Source organism: Bos indicus, chromosome X (genome assembly GCF_029378745.1).
Source record: "Bos indicus isolate NIAB-ARS_2022 breed Sahiwal x Tharparkar chromosome X, NIAB-ARS_B.indTharparkar_mat_pri_1.0, whole genome shotgun sequence".
NCBI classification, from domain to species: domain Eukaryota; kingdom Metazoa; phylum Chordata; class Mammalia; order Artiodactyla; family Bovidae; genus Bos; species Bos indicus.
The window spans coordinates 19984159-20004788 of record NC_091789.1 but is presented as its reverse complement, the minus strand read 5'-3'; the positions used below and the strand labels follow the sequence as shown (position 1 = coordinate 20004788).

The window sequence follows — 20630 nt, the reverse complement described above, 5'->3', positions numbered from 1 at the left end:
GGTTTCTTCCATGATTGCAGATATAATTCTTATTTGTCTTCACGCTTATATCATCAAGTCAGCATATCTCTCACATACACACACAGCGATACATACACACACACACATGCGTGTGCACACACATCTCATGTTTATATCTCTTGTAGGACAAGCCAATAGAGCAACATCACTTAGTACTTCATATTTCAAGAAGAACACTTAATAACTATCTAGATAGAGCACTAAAGATCTGAATAATGTAAACAAAGGAAATAAATGGTGATTTCAATATTGAAGGAATTAGTGTGTGGAGCTGGGAGTAAATACAGACTCTGGAGCTGGAAAGATGGAGGTTCAAATCTTGGCTCTAACTGGCTATGTCACTCAGGGTGAATCATTTGACCACAGTGAGCTCTGATTTCTTCATATTATAGGGCAGACAGTTATACTCATCTGCAGAATGGTTGTGTGCATTCAATGTTATCATTTAAAACATCAGCTCCTACTACGTATGCAGTAAATGCCAGCTACCATTTTTTAACCAACATACTCTTCCATCAGGAGGCTCCCACTTTCCATTCACAAAGAGCCCTGGAGACATATTTTATCTTTTAAACAAACAGAAGGCCTCTGACTTATATACACCTTGCCAAAAAGGAAGGAGTTATTCCAAGAATATCATGATTTATGCAGACATAGAACTGGGTATCCCACCTTCTTATCTTGTTTAAATGGATTGCCAAAAGTATGTAGTCTTTTTGGTTGATCTGGATCAATCTCTCGAAGTGGAGAAGCCAATGTCTTTAGATATTCTTGATAGTTACCCATTTGTGCGACTGGAACACTATGAAGAGAATCTGCAAAATCACCAGAAGACAAACAGATGCTCTATACATGTTCTGTAGTTGAAGTGTGTGTGGTTCTTCTGAGAGGACATGATCATAGTCTGGTTTAGCATTGCGTATCTCAGCAACCGATAGGCTAAAATCTTGAATCTAGCATTCTAGGATCTAAAATCATCTCTCTTCATCCCATTCATCACTCAGTCTAACATCACCACGGCCTACAAGCTCAAATCCCTAGACCAAGAACAACTCCCTCACTCTTCATCACAGGTTTGAGAATGGGCTGACATTCCCTATACCACATCCCAACTCAAAACCCAATATTTTGTGTTTTGAAGAGCCTAGGCTCTCTGGCTTTCTCTTATCATCTAAAGAATCTTGGTTAGTGGGCCATACCCTTTTGGAAAACTTGATTAGATCTACAGGCTTTCTAAGCACCCCCCCCAAAAAAGATCTTACCCCCCCCTCAAAAAAAAAATACTGACATAATTTCAGGAGGTTGGCCAGGCTAAGATTTGCTCATTTTAATGGACAAATGACACTGTTTAAAATGAACAAAATGGAATCAAGGGTAATTGTACATCACCATCAATTATCCTCGACAGTATCAGGTTCATTCTTTTCCTGTAAAGGAGGAATCTGGATTGAACTTATCAGAGCAGGCTAGGTGGTACAGTGTCAGGGTGTACAATTTCCGAATTCTGATAGACCTAGTTTCTGCTGCTTTCCAGCTCACTAGAACTGGGGAAGCTATTAAAACGCTCATTCTGAGTTCCAATGTCCATAAAAATGGGCATAAAAACAGTATCTGTCTCACGGGGTTGTTTTGAGACTTACAAGAGCTAAAGCATGTGTAGTGTAATATACATGCCAATTAATGCCCACTTCCCCTTAAACCCAAGAACAATAAACTTGTGCTAGTAGATGAAGGGATTTAGAGAAAATACGTATTATAAATATTAAAGTACTACAAAATAATGTATGCTTTATGCAATAAACATCTTCATGTTAGTCAGACTTGACATTTTATCAACAAAAAGTACTTCTTTGTTCACTTACCTTCATCTTGTCCAACAATAAACTTGTGTGTTTTCAGCAGATTGGATCGCATTCTGGTTAACTGGTCTAAAAGATCTCTACGTGGAATATCATAAGCATTTCTATATGTCTGAGGTTTCAAATCCTATTTGAAATGAAACAATTTCAGTTACTCCTGAGGCTTTTAATATAGAAATGTAATTCCTAATCCTCTTAAAATCTTAGCAAAGAGAGGGATATTCATTATAACTGACTTCAGTACAATTTTGCAGTGGAAAATTTGCCTTTGCTGGCCATGTTCTGAACTCTACTACATCCACGTAGCTTTAAAGCCATTGTGTACATCCTTTTTCAAGTATACCATTTAAAACATCAGATCCTGAGATCTGTGCCTGTGGCAGCCTTGCAGGCCCACTATTCATAATCTAGATGCCCTCCCCTGGCAGCCATGGAGAGGAGCTGATGGGATGTCCGGCCAGGAAGCAATGGCTGATCCACAAGGGGTATAGTGATCTGAGCACCTCCAGCCACAGTGCCTTCAGGATCTGGGGCAGCGCTGGGACAGAGGCTGTGCTCTTTCCAGACTGCCCCCAGCCAGTGACTGAGAATGACGGGGGATGTTCAGGCCTGGCCAGTTCTGCCAATGTGGACCTCCTCTATGGGATCTTGTGGTGCCAGGGTTCCCTGTTGGGCTGGCCAAGACTTTCTACAAGCTATACTGATGCCTGAAGCTCTTTATACCCATTCCTCCTTCCTTTCCCCATCCTCTCACAAATGTTAGTTCAGCACTGTGATCTGAAGTTTAGCAGACATTTGGTCCTCCCCAAGGATCCTTGATATTTGGTTATACTTGGTGCTGTCCAAAATGTTCATAAGACATGTAGTACATACCAAGAGGTCCTTGATACTTGGTTCTGTCCATTTGGCATGAACCAAATATGATTGGACCAGATTCCAAGGGCCTTTTCATGTGGACTACATGTCATCCGGGTGCCCCCTTCTGATGTTCCATTTGGGCTTCCCTGGTGGCTCAGACGGTAAAGTGTATGCCTGCAATGCAGGGGACCCAGGTTCGATTCCTGGGTCGGGAAGATCCCCTGGAGAAGGAAATGGCAATACACTCCAGCACTCTTGCCTGGAAAATCCCATGGATGGAGGAGCCTGATAGGATACAGTCCATGGGGTCTCAAAGAGTCAGACACGACTGAGCGACTTCACTTTCACTTTCACATGTCTTATGGATATTTTGGATAGGACCAAAGGTTCTGCAAGGGATCTGAAAGCTCTCCTTGTTTGTTCCCATTCCTTCTCCCCTTTGTCTTTCACAGACCTTATTTCCCCCCACCACTCCCAACAAGCTATTTATGTCACAATTTACCTTGTTTAAGAGCCCTACTTGGAAGCCGGCAAATTCTTTGGTGTTCAATTCTGTCAGTCTCGGTGCGGTATCCCCAATGATTTCTTTCAATAGTTTTCTAAAGTTTTTATTGTGAGTCAAGGAAACACCACCTCCAGAATGATTTTTCACTTTGATTCCAATTTCCTGGGGAGGTTTCTTCCCCACGGATGCTAGTATTCGTTCTGACTCTAGTTTGGTCTAAAATGAAAGTATATAGTATGTTATAAAAAGAGCTATATTATCACTGTTGTTTTTACTACTTAAGAAAGATGATACTTTAAGAACCCCACTGAACAAATTTAAATTACAAATCACAGAAAAACAGATAATTAAACATTTTCCTGTGCTTCTCTGTACTACCACAAAGAACAGAGGGGGCTAGAAAGACCAATAATACATTTTTTTCCTCTTCTCTAGTGTCAAAATTATGACAGAATCATGGAAAGAATGAAAACAGTGGGTAAGAATTATATTCATAGATATTTAAAATCACATTTTGTTACTGTAAAATTTAGTCTAAGTCAACATACTCATTTCGAACCCAGTTATAAAAGGTAAAAGTCTGCATTTATAAAATTGCACTAGTGCTGAAATTCAGATTACATAGATTGGCACTATATCTGAAAAAACTTATAGTGTTTATTTCTAATATCAGACCACTCACAAAAATGTGATACTTAATTTAACAAATATTACCAAGTAAATAATTTATAATAGTACTCAAGTTTATAATTCACAACAAAAAATTCTCTTAATAGATACTATTATATCATTATTGATAAATATTGCTTGAGAGTGTATTATAGCAGTATATTGGGCATATTTTCTGATTTACATACATCTGAGATGGTTCAAAGAACACTGGTGACATAGAATTATTAAATTAGTAAGTAAATTAGTAATTAGAGCTAGTATAAATTAGTAATGATCTTTTTTTTTCTAAAAGGTAGAATTCCACCAATGTCTTATAAGCCCAAATTAATTCTGAATTTCTTGTGATTTGGTCGGAGATATTCATTAATTTTCTTTAATTATTAGAATGAGGTATATTTATTATCTGTTTAAAAATTTAGTCATGAAATAGGGGATAAGAGCAAATGAAGAGTCTGTTTCCACAAAGGGTCCTAAAAGCCCATTTGTAAAACTATACAAGCAATGTGTCCCAGAAGGTCCCAGAACTTGCATGAGTTTCAAGTCTGTTCACTATTCTTCCTTCTGGCCATACCTTGCTGACCCAGCCTTAAAGGCCTAAGGCAAACATCAAATAAAAAAGTATAAATCAAGAGATCAATCAATAAATAACCAAAACAAAACATTAACACCACCAACAAAAATCTATTAGCAGAGAGGAACGGAGTTAAGGGGATGCTTGGTAGATCAGAAATCTGGGTTTGCTTTACTCTCTTTTGCATGTATAAGCACACTGGACTGGTAGGAGCTGGTAAACTCCAGACTATACTTAAGTTTTTGCCAGTTCCTAGCAAGGTGTGTCAGCATCCCAAACTGCAGAGTCATCTATGTTCTCTGGTGTCAGAAATCTGACACTTATTTACTTACTACTCTGTTTTCTAAAGGCCCAGCTTTGAAACATATCCAACTTGAAGTATTATTGTCACTGCAAATGCTACTACTAGTCCCTACCTGGGAATACATTTGTGCATAAGAACAAAGTTAAGCTGCTGCATTAATTTGTCATATAACATAACACATTTGTATGGCAGTAAAGCTCTAACTCAGTAGTTCTCAAGCATTTTCACCTTGCAAGAATGGGCTAAGTAGAGGTGAGAAGTATGATAAGTAGGGGTGAGTGGAGGATGAGGTACTAATAGAGAGGGGCAGGCAAGGGACAAGGTGAATAATGGTAAATGAGGTGGGGGTGTAAAGGAACAGAGGGAGGGCCTGCCACCCTCCAGTGTGAGGTACACTGGTCTCATCTCCCCCTCTCCAAGAAAAAGCATGCTGATATTTATTGCCTAAAAACGAAGTTCAGGCAAGTCATTTAATCACACCATGCCTCAGTGTGCTGACCTAAAACGGGGGATGCTCTAGCCCAATGTGATTTGAGGAGAAACTAGGTTGAGGATAGACAAAATGTGACCCATGAGATAAATCTATTAAGCCTCTGCCCCTCTTAGGCCACAAAGTATCAACCAGCTTGGGGTAAAACAAACTGGCAAGCAAAAGGAGAAATGGCACAGCATCCAATGATACTGACAGACCCTTAACTGCAGTTTAATGGTGAAGCCAGAAGCCATAGAGAATCACATTACTACTAATTCATAAAGTGTAGAAATATATACACATTTAATTTGAAAATTACAGTTACACTAAAGAATAAGGAAATGCACTTCTGAGGGCAAAGGATTTTTGTTTGTTTGTTTTTACCAATACTACCTGTTGGCTGAGTTTTTTAAGGTAAGAGATAACACTGTAACTAAGTCCACAATCTAAATTATCTGATATCAGATTTGGAGCTCCCATCATCCTTAGTGCTTTCTTTAATGGCTATAAGGAAACAAAATACACAACAGTAAGAATAGAATAAATCTTAAAATACTCAAAGTTCAGTTATAAGGGGCAAAGGGACATGATTCATTTCTTAGAAGTCAAGGTGCTGCACATAAAACCAAACATGGAACATTAAAAAGTGGCAATGAAAATAGCAGAGAGGTAAGGAGCAGAGAGCAAAAAAATCAGAAGAGAGTGGGATAAGAAGAGCAAGTAACAGCAAATTCAAACAGGCAAATTGCTTTCAGTCTTAATTTCCAAGTCATAAAATCATTTCACATTACATTTAATTGTGCACCCCGTTCCTGCCATGGTAAATAATAACACACCCCAATTTCTCCTCCCAGTGACACAAATGGTACCACTTGAGATTCTGCCTTTTCACCTCTAGAAACTTGGCTTACAGTTGACCACATCCACCTCTGAAACGATTTTGATAATCTCGATTTAGATTATATGACCAGTTCAAAATCATTATGAATATTTTTCTCAAATTGTAAAAATCCAAATGACACCAAGTCACTTTTTACTTTTTTGGGATTCCCCTCAATCAGTGCATCTGTTTCATGCTGTGTCTAGGACACGTTTAACAAGCAATAAGTAAATATAATGTCGTCAGGTTTTGTTTTGTTTTTTCCAGAGGAAAACCCCATACTTCGAATTTCTAGAGTTAAAAAGGGAGGCTAATATAATACATGAATCCAATTCATTTTTCTTAAATTCCAAAATTATAATATCATAAAGTTAATTTTTATAAGAGAAATATAGATGTGTTTTATAACAATAACCATGGCAGTTAAAGGAAATAAAATAAGCAGTTCTCTTTTGTGCCGCCCTGACATCTCCAGGCTCTTAGGCATAATTTGAAAAGACAATGGCGACTCAAATTTATAAATTAAAGAAAATCTTATTTCAGGGGTGAAGTTTTTGATTCATTGACATTTTTTTGTGACAGGAATCATCATGGATAGAGTTAATACATATATATATATACAGAAATACATACTAATAAGTAGTATGGAGGCAGAGTTTTTAAGTAGCTGTCAAAAGCCTGTCGCCACTTCAGATTTGGCTTAAGCTTGTGAACTTTAAACAAGTCATCTGCAAGAGAAAATCCAAGAAAATATTACATTATTCCAGTTCTAAATTCCAAGATCTAAATCAAGCAACACACATCTATTATACCATTCCCTAGAAATTTCTAGTTTCAACTACATTAGATGACTATTTCATTCGAGTTTATTTGATTTGGGGGGTATTGTGTACCAAAATTATATATAGTAATTTTCTAGAAAATGATATAAATTCTCAGGTTACATATTTATCTTTCATCTGTGAAGCCACATAGCATAATATTAAAACACTGACTCTGATTTATGTGAAATATTTCTCTGACCTCTTGTTGTTTAGTTGCCAAGTCGTGTCTGATTCTTTTGCAACCCCATGGACTGTAGCCCTCCATGCTCCTCTGTTCAGGGGTTTCCCAGGCAAAAATACTGGAGTGGGGTGCCATGCCCTCCTGCAGGGGATCCTTCCAACCCAGGGATCAAACCTGCATCTCATGCACTGGCAGGCAGATTCTTTATCACTGAGCCACCAGGGAAGCCCTTCTGGCCTCTTATGTATTGGTAATTCTACTGTAGTAATTTTCACCTAAGGATGAATCTATGGTCACTGGTTGCTAGAATATTTCTTTATTTTTTTAAAATAGAGAATGTTAAAACAACAACAAAACAAACTCATAGACACAGAGAACAGATTGGTAGTTGCCTGAGGTGAGGGGTGGAGGGGTTGAAATGCTTGAAGGGGTTTAAATACAGACTTCCAGTTGTAAGAGAAATAAGTCATGGGGATGTAATGTACAGCATGATTATAGTTAACTACACTGTATTGCATATTTGAAAGTTACTAAGAAAGTAAATCTTAATTTTTTCATCACAAGAAAAAAACTGGAACTATGTACAGTGACAGATATTAAGTAGATTTATTGTGATGATCATTTTGCAATATATACAAATATCGCATCATTATTGCACAAATATATACAACTATTGCATCAATATTGCACACCTGAAGCTAACAGAATGTCAATTATACCTCAATAAATATGGTTCTTAAATATCATGTGCATTATTAATAGAACTAAAGATATTCTTTAAATAAGCAGATATTCCCTATATTTTCACACTCAAATTTAATAATTTAAATAACTTAAATGCATTATGTACACTACATGAAAAATTCCCAAAATGTCTCATTATTTCCTTTCAAGGGTAAGAAATTTTTAATATAATAATTCAAAGTTGATATCCCCAGACATCAACAAACATGAACCTGCTACACTTATTATAAATAGCAAAGATATTATAAATTCATTCTCTATATTGTTTCTTCAGGTTTAATTGGCTTTTATCCAAAAAACAAATGCTTTACTTCTAGGAACAAAACCATTTCTATGCTGTATGCATAATTTCTCTACAAATAGGGATATTCTTTGAAATTATGAATTACTCTGGTTAAGAAAGGCAACTACATATTTTCTTCCTTTTACTGCTATAGTAAATTATTCACTCCTGCTGAAGCTAATTTAAATGAATTTACAAAGCCATAAAATGTAGGTCTTTTCTTCTTTTGGTACAGGGTGGAAAGAACAAAGGGAAAAAGATCTGAAGAGATTTCTGGCTCATTGCAGCATGCAGGTCCTTAAAGACCATTCACATCTTGACAGAAAGGAATGATAGACCGTGGAAGTATCCTGTTATACCATGTCTTTGTGTGAAGTCTGTGGGGAATTTGGCAGATTTTGGAAACTGACAAATTTAAATACTACCAGACTGAAGAGACATTTAGTATAAATAGATTAGATAATGAGAGTCAATAATAGTCTTAATATTTCTAACAATGCCAATTACAATGATTCTACCCAGGAGCTAATTTAGTCTAGTTATTTCTTGTTGGATTTATTTTTTAATGGGGGTGAGAGGAAGAAAATCTTCCACTGACTAGGTCAAGGGTAGAGAGCAGTTAGGGTGACACTGCTTTTGTGACCCCATAGACTGTAGCCTACCAGGCTCTTCCGTCCATGGAATTTTCCAGGCAACAGTACTGGAGTGGGTTGCCATTTCCTTCTCCAGAGGATCTTCTTCCCAACCCAGGGATTGAACCCGGTTTTCCCGCATTGCAGGCAGACGCTTTACCATCTGAGCCACCAGGGAAGCTTACACTGCTTTAGTCACTATCTTTGCTGCTCAGAAAATGATTTCCATGGTATTAGATTTCTATTCACTTGGAGTCTGCAGAGTGGTAAAGATACCATGAACAATTAGCTCATCCACATTCGAAAGATGAGGAGGTGAGAGTGTGGAAGAAGAGTAAAACGACACTCTCAGCACCTCAAAAACTACAGATATTTTCTCTTCCAGTTCCTTTCTCCCCATTTCCTGCTCCAAAAAGGTGGGGTTTGAGTCCAAGCTCAGACACATGCTATGTACTTAGCTCAGTGAGCTTCAGGAAATCACTTCACCATTTTGTGCCTCCATTTCATCCATAAAATGAGTTTAATGATCATCACCTTACCCCATAGGATTGTTCTGAGTAACTAGATTATGGATGTGAAAACAATATCCAAAATTTATAAATAGCATAAACTGAAAAGCACTGGATATATAGTGATAAATAAATATCAAATTATCCTTTTCCAATTATTCTCTTTTCCTCTTCCTAATAATAACTGGTCTTAAGATGGAGATGAACTTTATTCTTTACACAAGTTCCCAGTTCTTAATTTTTTCAAAATAAGTGACTGAATGTGGCATATTTAAGAAGAGGACAAAAAGACAAGTTGCTACAAATGCTTTAGTTAATGACCCTCAATAGAAAAAAAAATTCCTAATTTCTCAATTGAGAGAGAATCTTTCCATCTGTAATAATCCGGTTACCACCCTACTGACATGATTCTTATGGTAGCTCATTGATCCAATTAAGCCTCACCCAGGTAAATTTTGGTGCTTAAATAATTAAACTTTTCTTAAATACTTTTGATGAAAATCTTTAATTAATAAACAGGAAACAGGGGTCACTTTTATGGACAGTTATTGTACTCTGCAGAACCACAGGGATGTTCCAGACATCAAAGTGTACATGACTTAAATTCACGACTTTTTACTAAATGCCCTGGTGATGGAATCCCAGTTGAGCTATCTCAAATCCTAAAAGTGCGTGCTGTACTCAATACGTCAGAAAATTTGGAAAACTCAGCAGTGGCCACAGGACTGGAAAAGGTCAGTTTTCATTTTAATCCCAAGGAAAGGAAATGCCAAAAAATGCTTAAACTACTGCACAATTGCACTCATCTCACATGCTAGTAAAGTAACGCTCAAAATTCTCCAAGCCAGGCTTCAGCAATACGTGAACCGTAAACTTCCAGATGTTCAAGCTGGTTTTAGAGAAGGCAGAGGAACCAGAGATCAAATTGCCAACATTCGCTGGATCATGGAAAAAGCAAGAGAGTTCCGGAAAAACATCTATTTATGCTTTATTGACTATGCCAAAGCCTTTGACTGTGTGGATCACAATAAACTGTGGAAAATTCTGAAAGAGATGGGAATACCAGACCACCTGATCTGCCTCTTGAGAAATCTGTATGCAGGTCAGGAAGCAACAGTCAGAACTGGACATGGAACAACAGGCTGGTTCCAAATAGGAAAAGGACTACGTCAAAGCTGTATATTGTCACCCTGCTTATTTAACTTATATGCAGAGTACATCATGAGATACGCTGGGCTGGAAGAAACACAAGCTGGAATCAAGATTGCTGGGAGAAAGATCAATAACCTCAGATATGCAGATGACACCACCCTTATGGCAGAAAGTGAAGAGGAACTAAAAAGCCTCTTGATGAAAGTGAAAGTGGAGAGTGAAAAAGTTGGCTTAAAGTTCAACATTCAGAAAACTAAGATCATGGCATCCGGTCCCATCACTTCATGGCAAATAGGTGGGGAAACAGTGGAAACGGTGGCTGACTTTATTTTTTGGGGCTCCAAAATCACTGCACATGGTGACTGCACCCATGAAATTAAAAGACGCTTACTCCTTGGAAGAAAAGTTATGACCAACCTAGACAGCATAATCAGAGAAGGCGATGGCACCCCACTCCAGTACTCTTGCCTGGAAAATCCCATGGATGGAGGAGCCTGGTAGGCTGCAGTCCATGGGGTCGCAAAGAGTTGGACACGACTGCACGACTTCACTTTCACTTTTCACCTTCATGCACTGGAGAAGGAAATGGCAACCCACTCCAGTATTCTTGCCTGGAGAATTCCAGGGACGGGGGAGCCTGGTAGGCTGCCATCTATGGGGTCGCACAGAGTCAGACACGACTGAAGTGACTTAGCAGCAGCAGCAGCAGACAGCATATTAAAAAGTAGAGACATTAATTTGCCAACAAAGGTCCGTCTCATCAAGGCTATGGTTTTTCCAGTAGTCATTTATGGATGTGAGAGTTGAACTATAAAGAAAGCTGAGCACCAAAGAATTGATGCTTTTGAAGTGTGGTGTTGGAGAAGACTCTTGAGAGTCCCTTGGACTGCGAGGAGATCCAACCAGTCCATTCTGAAGATCAGTCCTGGGTGTTCTTTGGAAGGACTGATGCTAAAGCTGAAACTCCAATACTTTGGCCACCTCATGCGAAGAGCTGCCTCATTGGAAAAGACCCTGATGCTGGGAAAGATTGAGGGCAGGAGGAGAAGAGGATGAGATGGTTGGATGCATCACCAACTCAATGGACATGAATTTGAGTAAACTCTCGGAGTTGGTGATGGACAGGGAGGCCTGGTGTGCTGCAGTTCATGGGGTTGCAAAGAGTCGGACATGACCGCACGACTGAACTGAACTGAACTGCCTACTAAAACTACAAAACTGTTCTATATCTTTATATTATATCCTTATATATAATTAAAATATATAATTATATTATATGGAATATCAGGGACTTCAAGAGCTACTAAGATAACATAGATATTAATAATGAGAACAGTATTATTAATCAGACAATAATGACTGAAAGCATTATTGAACACTTACTTTTTGCCAGGTGAGTTCAATGCAATTTAACTGTATTAAGGGCTTCCCTGGTGGCTCAGACAGTAAAGAATCTGCCTGCAATGTGGGACACATGAATTCAATCCCTGGGTCAGGAAGGTCCCCTGGAGAAGGGAATGGCTACCCACTCCAGTGTTCTTGCCTGGAGAATTCCATGGACAGAGGAGCCTTGGTGGGCTATAGTCCATGGGATCGCAGAGAGTCAGACATGACTGAGCGACTAACACAATTCATTTAACACCAATGAAATCCCTTTCAGGTAGGTACTATTATTATCCCCACTTTATAGATGAAATAGTTGAGGCACATAGAGGTTAAGTATCTTAACCAGGGTCATGAAGCTAACAAACAAACAGCAGAGCCAGGATTCATTATCAGGGCAGCTATACCCTACAGTTCAGACTCCAAATCTCTATGGAAACCACGCAACCCAGAAAGCGAAGTAATGGCAGAAGTATGGCTGGAAACTATTGCAGAACCTCAACATGAAACCCAACTTAGGGATTCAAGGGCACAAGGACCTCAGCCTCAAAGGGTGTATGCTCCTTGGAAGACACAGGTTATAAAAAAGCCTGTGTCTTCAAATGGATATTTGAAGCCAAAGAGAAGAATACGAACTGAGTCAAGAATGAGGTGAACCTCAAATGGATGTGTGGGATCAGGGAAGGGGAAGAAATCAAAGATGCCTCTGGGGTTTCTGGTTTGGAATGTTTGCAAAGGGATAATGATGGTCTAGGCAGGGTTGGGGAGAAGGCAATAGCACCCCACTCCAGTACTCTTGCCTGGCAAATCCCATGGACGGAGGAGCCTGGTGGGCTGCAGTCCATGAGGTCGCTAAGAATCGGACACGACTGAGCGACTTCACTTTCACTTTTCACTTTCATGCATTGGAGAAGGAAATGGCAACCCACTCCAGTGTTCTTGCCTGGAGAACCCCAGGGACGGGGGAGCCTGGTGGGCTGCCGTCTATGGGGTCACACAGAGTCGGACACGACTGAAGTGACTTAGCAGCAGCAACAGCAGCAGCAGGCAGGGTTGGATAGAGCCCTCCCCCAAATGATCAGGTAGACGATTTGCATTTTTTTTTCCCATTTCATAGGTTTCCTTTTGCTCTCTACTGTATCCTTTGATCCACAAAAGTCTTTAAGTTTGATGTAGTCCCATGTGTTTATTTTCGCTTCTGTTGTCTGCACTTTTGGTGTTGTCTCTTTTTTATCATTTCTTACAATTGCATGTGAATCCACAATTATCTCAAAATAAAAAGTGTACTTAAAAAACAGAAAAATAATATTCTTAACAGTTTAACTGAAGATTAGCTAGTTTGATCCTTCATTTTATAGATGTGAAAACCAGAGGTCATAAAGGTATATTTAATAAGACAGGGTAAATAAACCCACAAAATACCTTTTATTGGTAGTATTATTAATATCAAAGACATAATCTATATTTTATATAAGTGACAATCACCTCTTAGAGGATATTTTTAGAGTAGACAAAGAAATAAAGTAAATAGGCTAGCCAAAACAATCATTTATGATGACCCACTCTTAATCTTCATTTGCAACATTTAAAAGAACTGCTTTATCAGGACATTTGATACATAGACTATTTATAGCACTAAAAAATCTTACGCTTTTAATGACTATATTAAAACTTGGTAAAGGTTTGATCCTTTTTGCAAAAATTAAGAAACCTCAGCAACTAAAAATGTTCGTAACTTTACAAGGAGGAGGATACTGTGCGGTACTATATTACTCTAAACAGACGTGGCTCCTTAAATGAGAGGAAAAAAAATCTCCATACACATTTTCAGTGATGTCTGAGTAACAGCTTCTGGAGTTGTTCCTTTTAGAATTTTGCCATGGAAACCACAGCTTCTGCAACTGCAGTTACTGCAGAAGTCACTATTGTATCTATTACTTTAACTTGCTACCTTGCTTAAAACAGATGCCTCAAGAGCGTTTCCTATTCTTTTGTAGAGGAACTAACTGCAATCCAGTAATGCCATGGAAGCCCTATTTTCTGAAAAAGCCATCAGATTCTTGAAGTGTCAACCACAATCAATTTTGGGGGTGCCCAAACTAGTTTACCAAAAGCCAAGTGCACTTAAAACCAGAGAAAAGTGGGAATTCCCTGGCCGTCCAGTGGTTAGGACTCTGTACTTCCGATGCAGGGGCCACAGGTTTGATCTTGCATGCCTTGTGGCATAGCCAAAAATAAAATAAATGTAAATAAATGAAACAAAAAGAAAACAAGGAAGTGTGTACACACACATATTAAAAAAAGAAAAGAAAAGGGGTGACAACACTAGAGCTTGCAAACCAAAGAGCAGCATAAGAATCACACCCCACCCCCAGGAGAAGGGCATGGCAACCCACTCCAGTATTCTTGCCTGGAGAATCCCATGGACAGAAGAACCTGGTGGGCTACAGTCCATGGGGTCACAAAGAGTCGGACAGGACTAAGTGACTAATACTTCCACTTTCCCAGGTGAAGAGTCTTTTCTGTCTGATGCAAAAACAACAAAAGGAAAACGAACACAACAGAAAGCAGGATGCCAATTCTATCTTTCTTAATCAGTTTTTAGACTTTTATATATCCTGACACCCATTACTCTTTGGATACATTTAAAATGCTTAGTTCATCATCAACTTTTCTTTTTTGCTGTATTTTAAAGATGACTAAGGGCTTCCCTGGTGGCTCATTGGTAAAGAATCTGCCTGCAATGCAGGAGGCCCGGCTTTAATCCCTGGGCAGGGAAGATCCCCTGGAGAAGGGAATGGCAACCCACTCCAGTATTCTTGCCTGGGAAATTCCATGGACAGAGGAGGTGGGTTATAGTCCCTAGGGTCACAAAGAGTCAGACCCAACTTAGCAACTAAACTATCACCACACTGAAAAGATGACTGAATGGCACATACTTGACTTACCTAAAAGAGGGAGTAAAACTGGGTAGTTGTACGGCATCACAAAGAGGTTTACACAAGTTAAAGTCGTACTGGCTTTTAAATAACCAAATGGATATCCAAGTTCATTGTATTTTCCACTGCTAGTAACAAATACCTGAGAAGATCATGAAGTAATATACAGTTATGACAATAAGGATTTTATGTCAAACCAAACTCACAGCAACATGCTATACCAGCATCTCTGGCACAATTGTAATTTTAAAATGGGAATACTGCTTTCTCTATATTTATGTCAAAAAATAGAATGTTCAGATTGCAATTCTTTTATAAATTGTGTTAGTAAATGAAATAACCATTTGGAGACCACAGGCTGCAACAACAATACCCAAATATTTACTTAGTTAGCACAATGGAAAATTAGGCTGAAATACCACTAAGTGATACCAGCCATTAAAACAAATTGACTTCTCAAAAGAACAAGTGGTGACCAGAGTGGAGACTTTAGGAAAATGGAACATGGCCCCATGCCTAAAGCATGCAATTACAAAAACAAAGCCCATTTAAAGGATTATGCTAACACTCCTTATGTGAACTACTATTAAGTCTTGCTCTACTTCCCTTTGATGCCCCATTTCCCTACCCATTTATTCATTTTTCATCCAATAAATATTTATGAGGAGTCTATTACAAGCCAGGCACTGGTGCTAATTATTTTGAGACAATTATATTGAGCAAGGAGATGCTTTGGTTCAATCTGGAAGGCATTTTCTCTTGTAAATAATCCTGGTGGAACAAACATTCAATAAAAATGAGAACATTAATCTTTATTACATATGACTAGCATCTTATTCCTTATTCCTGATTTGATATGATATTTTCAGGTCCCATTCGCCTGATATGCTATTCTGGAGTCCTCTAGCTATCATGATTTCTCTGTGTTCCATGTTCACTCTTTGGCCAAATCAGGACATTAGTATATAATTTTATGGACCTAGACCTTTTCTTTACCTTTTCTAACATCCTTCAGCAGGATATTTAAGACAGAAGTCACATCCTGATGGTGAACAGAACCCACTTACTTTGCTAATTCTTGTTCAACCAGCAACATCACCTACCAGTTCACTGAATTCTTTCTATACTTAGCTGTAGCTTAAAATAAATCTTTCCTATGTAATGGATGCCTCCACAAAACAATGGATTGTGTTAAAACATGACTCATCTACTAGATTTCATCTCTTACTCTGAACCTTAATAGAAACAGACAATTGTAATAAAACATGTTGGACCCAGGCTTCCCTGGTAGCTCAGCCGGTAAAGAATCTGCCTGCAATACAGGAGAACTGGGTTCCATCTCTGGGTTGGGAAGATCCCCTGGAGAAGGGAAAGGCTACCCACTCCAGTATTCTGGCCTGGAGAATTCCATGGACTGTACAGTCCATGGGGTCACAAAGAATCGGACACGACTGAGCGACTTTCACCACATGTTGGATTTCCTCCTGTTTCCTAAGTGTGTATAATAGAAAGAGGGGAAATCATCACAAAGGATAAAAAAGTTACAGCCAGCAAGGATCATACCTATAACTCTTCTGAAAGGAGAAGCACTGTTTTTTTTGTTCCTTGCTCACTCTCTTTCTGTCTTTATTCCCTCCCTTCCCACCCTCATACCTTCCTTCCTTCCCGTAAGCCCATTGAGTTTTTCCAAATTCTTTATCACCTGCAGATTCACAGAATTTGGAGGTTCAAAGGGATCATTAGAGATCATCTAGTCTAGAGAAAGTGTCTGGTCCAAAAACCACATAGTTGGTGGGAAAGCTGGGGTTAGAATCCAGTTTCCATTATGACTTTCCAAAATTTCCTGGCTCCTGGTTCATCTTATTCTTTTTCATTCCCACTAATTCATCGCATTAAACTACTCTAAACCAAAGTAACATAAGATGCAAGAGAAAGACATATGGCAAATTTAAGGGGTGCTGCAAGGATCGAGGACAGGATTTCTTAAGTTCCTTTGGAGAAGATTTACAAGGAAGATGCTATATAGAATAAAGGGTTTATTTGGGGGGAAAACTGTAATTTGTAATTTTATATGCTTGTATTCCAAAATGTTTTTCAATTCATAAATTCAAGCTTTTACCTTGATTTTAACTTAGCATGCTCTCATCCCTATATCTACATTTCTAGCACATTTTGGTGTATTTTATTGAAATATAAACATACATTCAAAATTGCATGAATTATAAGTATACAGTTCAATGAATGCTCAAAAAATGAACGTATATGTGTCATCAGCACCTGGATCAAGAAATAGAACCTGACCAGAAAACCCTTCGTGTCTTTTTCTGGTCACCATTCTGTACCCCCAAGAGAAATCACTCTCCTGACTTTGAACAAAATAAAAGGCAATCTTACATCTTTTTGAACTATATAAAGTTGAATCATATGATATGTGATCTTTTATGTCTGGCTTCTTTTGCTCAGTATTATATTTATGAGATCACTCTGTTTCTTGCACTTTTACATCCTTGCTTTACACCTGTTCCTTTTTGTCTACCCAGTTTTAGCATCTTTGTAGAATTTAAGTAGTTTAAAGACAACTAGTAGCAATGATTTCACATTGTAGGTTGAAACAGATGGTGGTCTGAAAGTGTCCCTAGCGTAAGTAAAATGTAACAATTACTGATTGCTGTAGTTTAGAAATAGAACAAACATTCTTACAGTGTAGGACTTCCTTATTATATTCAAATAAAATAGCTGTGATTACCATATATGGATTTTCACAAATTAAAATCCAAAGGTGAGTCTATTAACAAATAAGCAAGCCCTCCTGGCTGAAGTGTACCTCTTGGAAGGGTCAGTGTTGTACATCTGCCTATGCATCTCCTTCATCCAAGGAAAATCCATACCACACACACCAGTGTGGTTTGTACTACAAGAAGAGCTTGATTACATTACACTAATACATAAAGTAATTTCAGGTTTATGTTTTTGTTTTGTTTTGTTTGTCAAAAATGTCTTGTACTGGGAATTCCCTGGCAGTCCAGTGGTTAGGGCTCTACATTTTTACTGCAGAGGGCGTGAGTTTGATCCCTGGTTGGGGAACTAAGATCCTGCAAGTCATGTGGTTTGACCAAAAAAACAAAACAAAACAAAAAACCTTTGTCCAATCTGTCAAGTTCACAATAAGGACTGAGAACATTGCTTCAGCTGCAGAAGCCATAGCCACAGCCTTTAACCTGGGGTCCCTGGATAGGCTTCAGGGGAGTCCTCCAAATATGTAGGTTTCATCAGGTTCCTTAAATGGCAATGTGTATGGTAGGCTAACTTCAGCCTGAAGTTATTTGCTTAGCCATGTTGCTTACTTGATAGCATTTGTGAGAAACATTATTAATAGACTCAGCCCAACTATTCCCAGATTAACCTTTGAAAGTTCTTTAAACAATTCCCAGATCTCTGAGTGGTTCCAGACATTTGGCTAACAACAAAGGGGAAGTACCTGCCAGCAAGTATGGGGCGACTTTCGTTCCAGGATGTACTGAGTTAAGGGTGAAGGTTCAAGTTCATATTTGTCAAAGGGAAGTTTGTCTATTACCATTGGCTCACAATCTATACAGGAGAACCTCACAATAGGATGAGATGTTCGTGGAGGCTAAAAAACAAGAGGGGAAAATACAATCTGTTATCAAGACAGTTGATATATCTGACAACTCTGAAGCTCTTTTTAAGTCCTTATTGGTCATTCATTTTTAAAAACAATTTTAATTGAAGGATAATTGCTTTACAGAATTTTGTGGTTTTCTGTCATACATCAACAAGAATCAGCCATAGTTACATGCAACTCTTTTATGTTTTGTTAAACCATCGCTGAGATATATAGATGGGCTGTTTTGCGAAAGATGGCTCTTGAGCTCTAAGTGTCATCAATGGCAGAGGGGACTCAGATTCTTTCGCTCTACCATCTACTTGGCATTGGGAAGAAGAAAGGTAAATTATAACACTCATAACTACAGTTTTAGGGAAGTAAAAAATAAAACTGCCTTGAATATTAAGAACCCGGAAATTCAGATCCACTTTGTGACATTCAAGGACTATCTTCCCTTCACTACTTTGTATGTAAGGTTTCAGATAAGTCAGAAACTGCTAGGAAAGAGGAAATTCATGAAGCTTTCAAATGAGGTAATGACAGAGCTGGAGCCACTAACAAGCAAGATGAACAATTATAAAGGAATGGAAAAGGCAAGACAGAGACTGAAAATGAGCCTGTCACAACTCCAGGGCCTAGCTGAAATTTTCTTTGCAGCTGAATTTTTATAGCATTTCTCACACCCAAACACTTACTGAACAGCTAGAGATGGGGATGCTCTTGGCTGGGCTGAAAGGCCCGTGTACCTGGGGTACCAGAGCAGACTGATGGAGCAGTCATTTTATTAACGGGTTTAGCTTGTGGGGATGGAGAGCACCAGTGAGAGAAATGGTGGCAGCAAGGGCAAACGGAGAGAGAAAGAGACAGGACAAGTCACAAGGTCAAGAGTGAGACGTGGCTCTGTGTACTCTTGCTCAGAGATCTGTAAGGCTGATGTGAATATGATAAAACATCTCCTTTTCTTTATAAAAGGGAAAAACATGCTAATTTGCCTTTATGATTTACAAACCTACAAGATGTTTTGGGGACTGAGAAAAATAGCCTTCCAATGTGCTTTTAAAGCTGGAGAAATGGACTGCCCCTGGTGGTCAAGTGGTTGGGTCTCTGCACTTCCAATGTGGAGGCCATGGGTTCGGTCCCTGGTTGGGGAACTAGGATCCCACACGCCCTGTCATGTGGCCAAAATTTAAAAAAAAAAAAGAAAAAAAAAAAACCTGGAGGAACAGTAACACAAGCTATGTGAGTTACCTGGAATTTCTTCAATTCTGTTTTTTTCCCTGATTTTAATTTTAATCAAACTTGTGAAATATTTCTGACTTATTAGATTGAAATCTATAAAAAGACATAAGTGAAACCCCGTCACCAGCAATAATGATGCAGATTTGTAACTAAAACATTCACTCTGGGGTTTGAAGGAGCTGAGAGTAACTGGGCTCTGAGGTTTAACAAGCATGCCACCTCAGTGTCCTGAGGGACAGACGAGGAGATGGAGCCTCACCCACTGCAGGGACTGAGGATGGCTCTTCAGTCGTATATTCTGGCCTTCCATGGGCACCTCTGAAAAAAATGCAGGAACCTCAAAATAGCAATCAGGAGAAAAATCCAGTTCATGTCAGAAATGTCTAAAATTTAGATAGACTATAGATTGGCTGAATCTGGAAGGCAGTGGAAAAGCAGTGACCATTTTGTGCCTCTTTCTCCGCCCCACCCCTAGCAAGGATTGTTGTTGCCGTTTAGTCACTAAGTCATGTACAACTCTGTGACTCCATGAACTGTCACATGGAAGTCGGCCAGGCTTCCCTGTCCATGGTATTTTCCAGACAAGAATTCTGCAGTGGGTTGCCATTTCCTTCTCTGGGGGATCTTCTGAACCCAGAGACTGAACCCACGTTTCCTGCATTGGCAGGTGGATTCTTTGCCACTGAGACACCTGGATGCCCCAAGGATTGCTCTGGCCTTTTTATATTGGCTGGGAGGAGGGAGGAGGATGAAAAGGAGAATAGGTTTCACATGGAGCAACCACAATATCAAACCCTGTTCCACCAAATATGGTGAACAAAAAGATAAATCTTTGCTTAAAGATAATTTTTAAAATATTGCTTAATTACTCATCATTCAAAGACTCTTAAGAGTCCCTTGGACTGCAAGGAGATCCAACCAATCCATCCTAAAGGAGATCAGTCCTGAATATTCATTGGAAGGACTGATGCTGAAGC

General features: G+C 38.9%; 1 protein-coding gene across 7 annotated transcripts in view; it reads right to left on the bottom strand.

The window, feature by feature from the left end:
• The window catches only part of INTS6L (integrator complex subunit 6 like), a 57089-nt gene that overhangs the window by 5755 nt on the left and 30704 nt on the right, over nt 1-20630 (bottom strand). For 3 of the 7 annotated variants that reach the window (XM_070784506.1, XM_070784502.1, XM_070784504.1), the window contains exons 8-14: nt 18268-18420; nt 14799-14931; nt 6776-6870; nt 5656-5766; nt 3241-3459; nt 1884-2007; nt 694-836 (exon numbers count right to left, since the gene is read on the bottom strand). In XM_070784506.1, coding sequence (XP_070640607.1) covers nt 694-836; nt 1884-2007; nt 3241-3459; nt 5656-5766; nt 6776-6870; nt 14799-14931; nt 18268-18420 — 978 coding nt within the window. Of the gene's footprint in view, nt 1-693; nt 837-1883; nt 2008-3240; nt 3460-5655; nt 5767-6775; nt 6871-14798; nt 14932-18267; nt 18421-19912; nt 19972-20630 lie in introns of those variants that run through there. The other 4 variants (XM_070784503.1, XM_070784505.1, XR_011565334.1 and 1 more) reach the window with 3 other exon arrangements.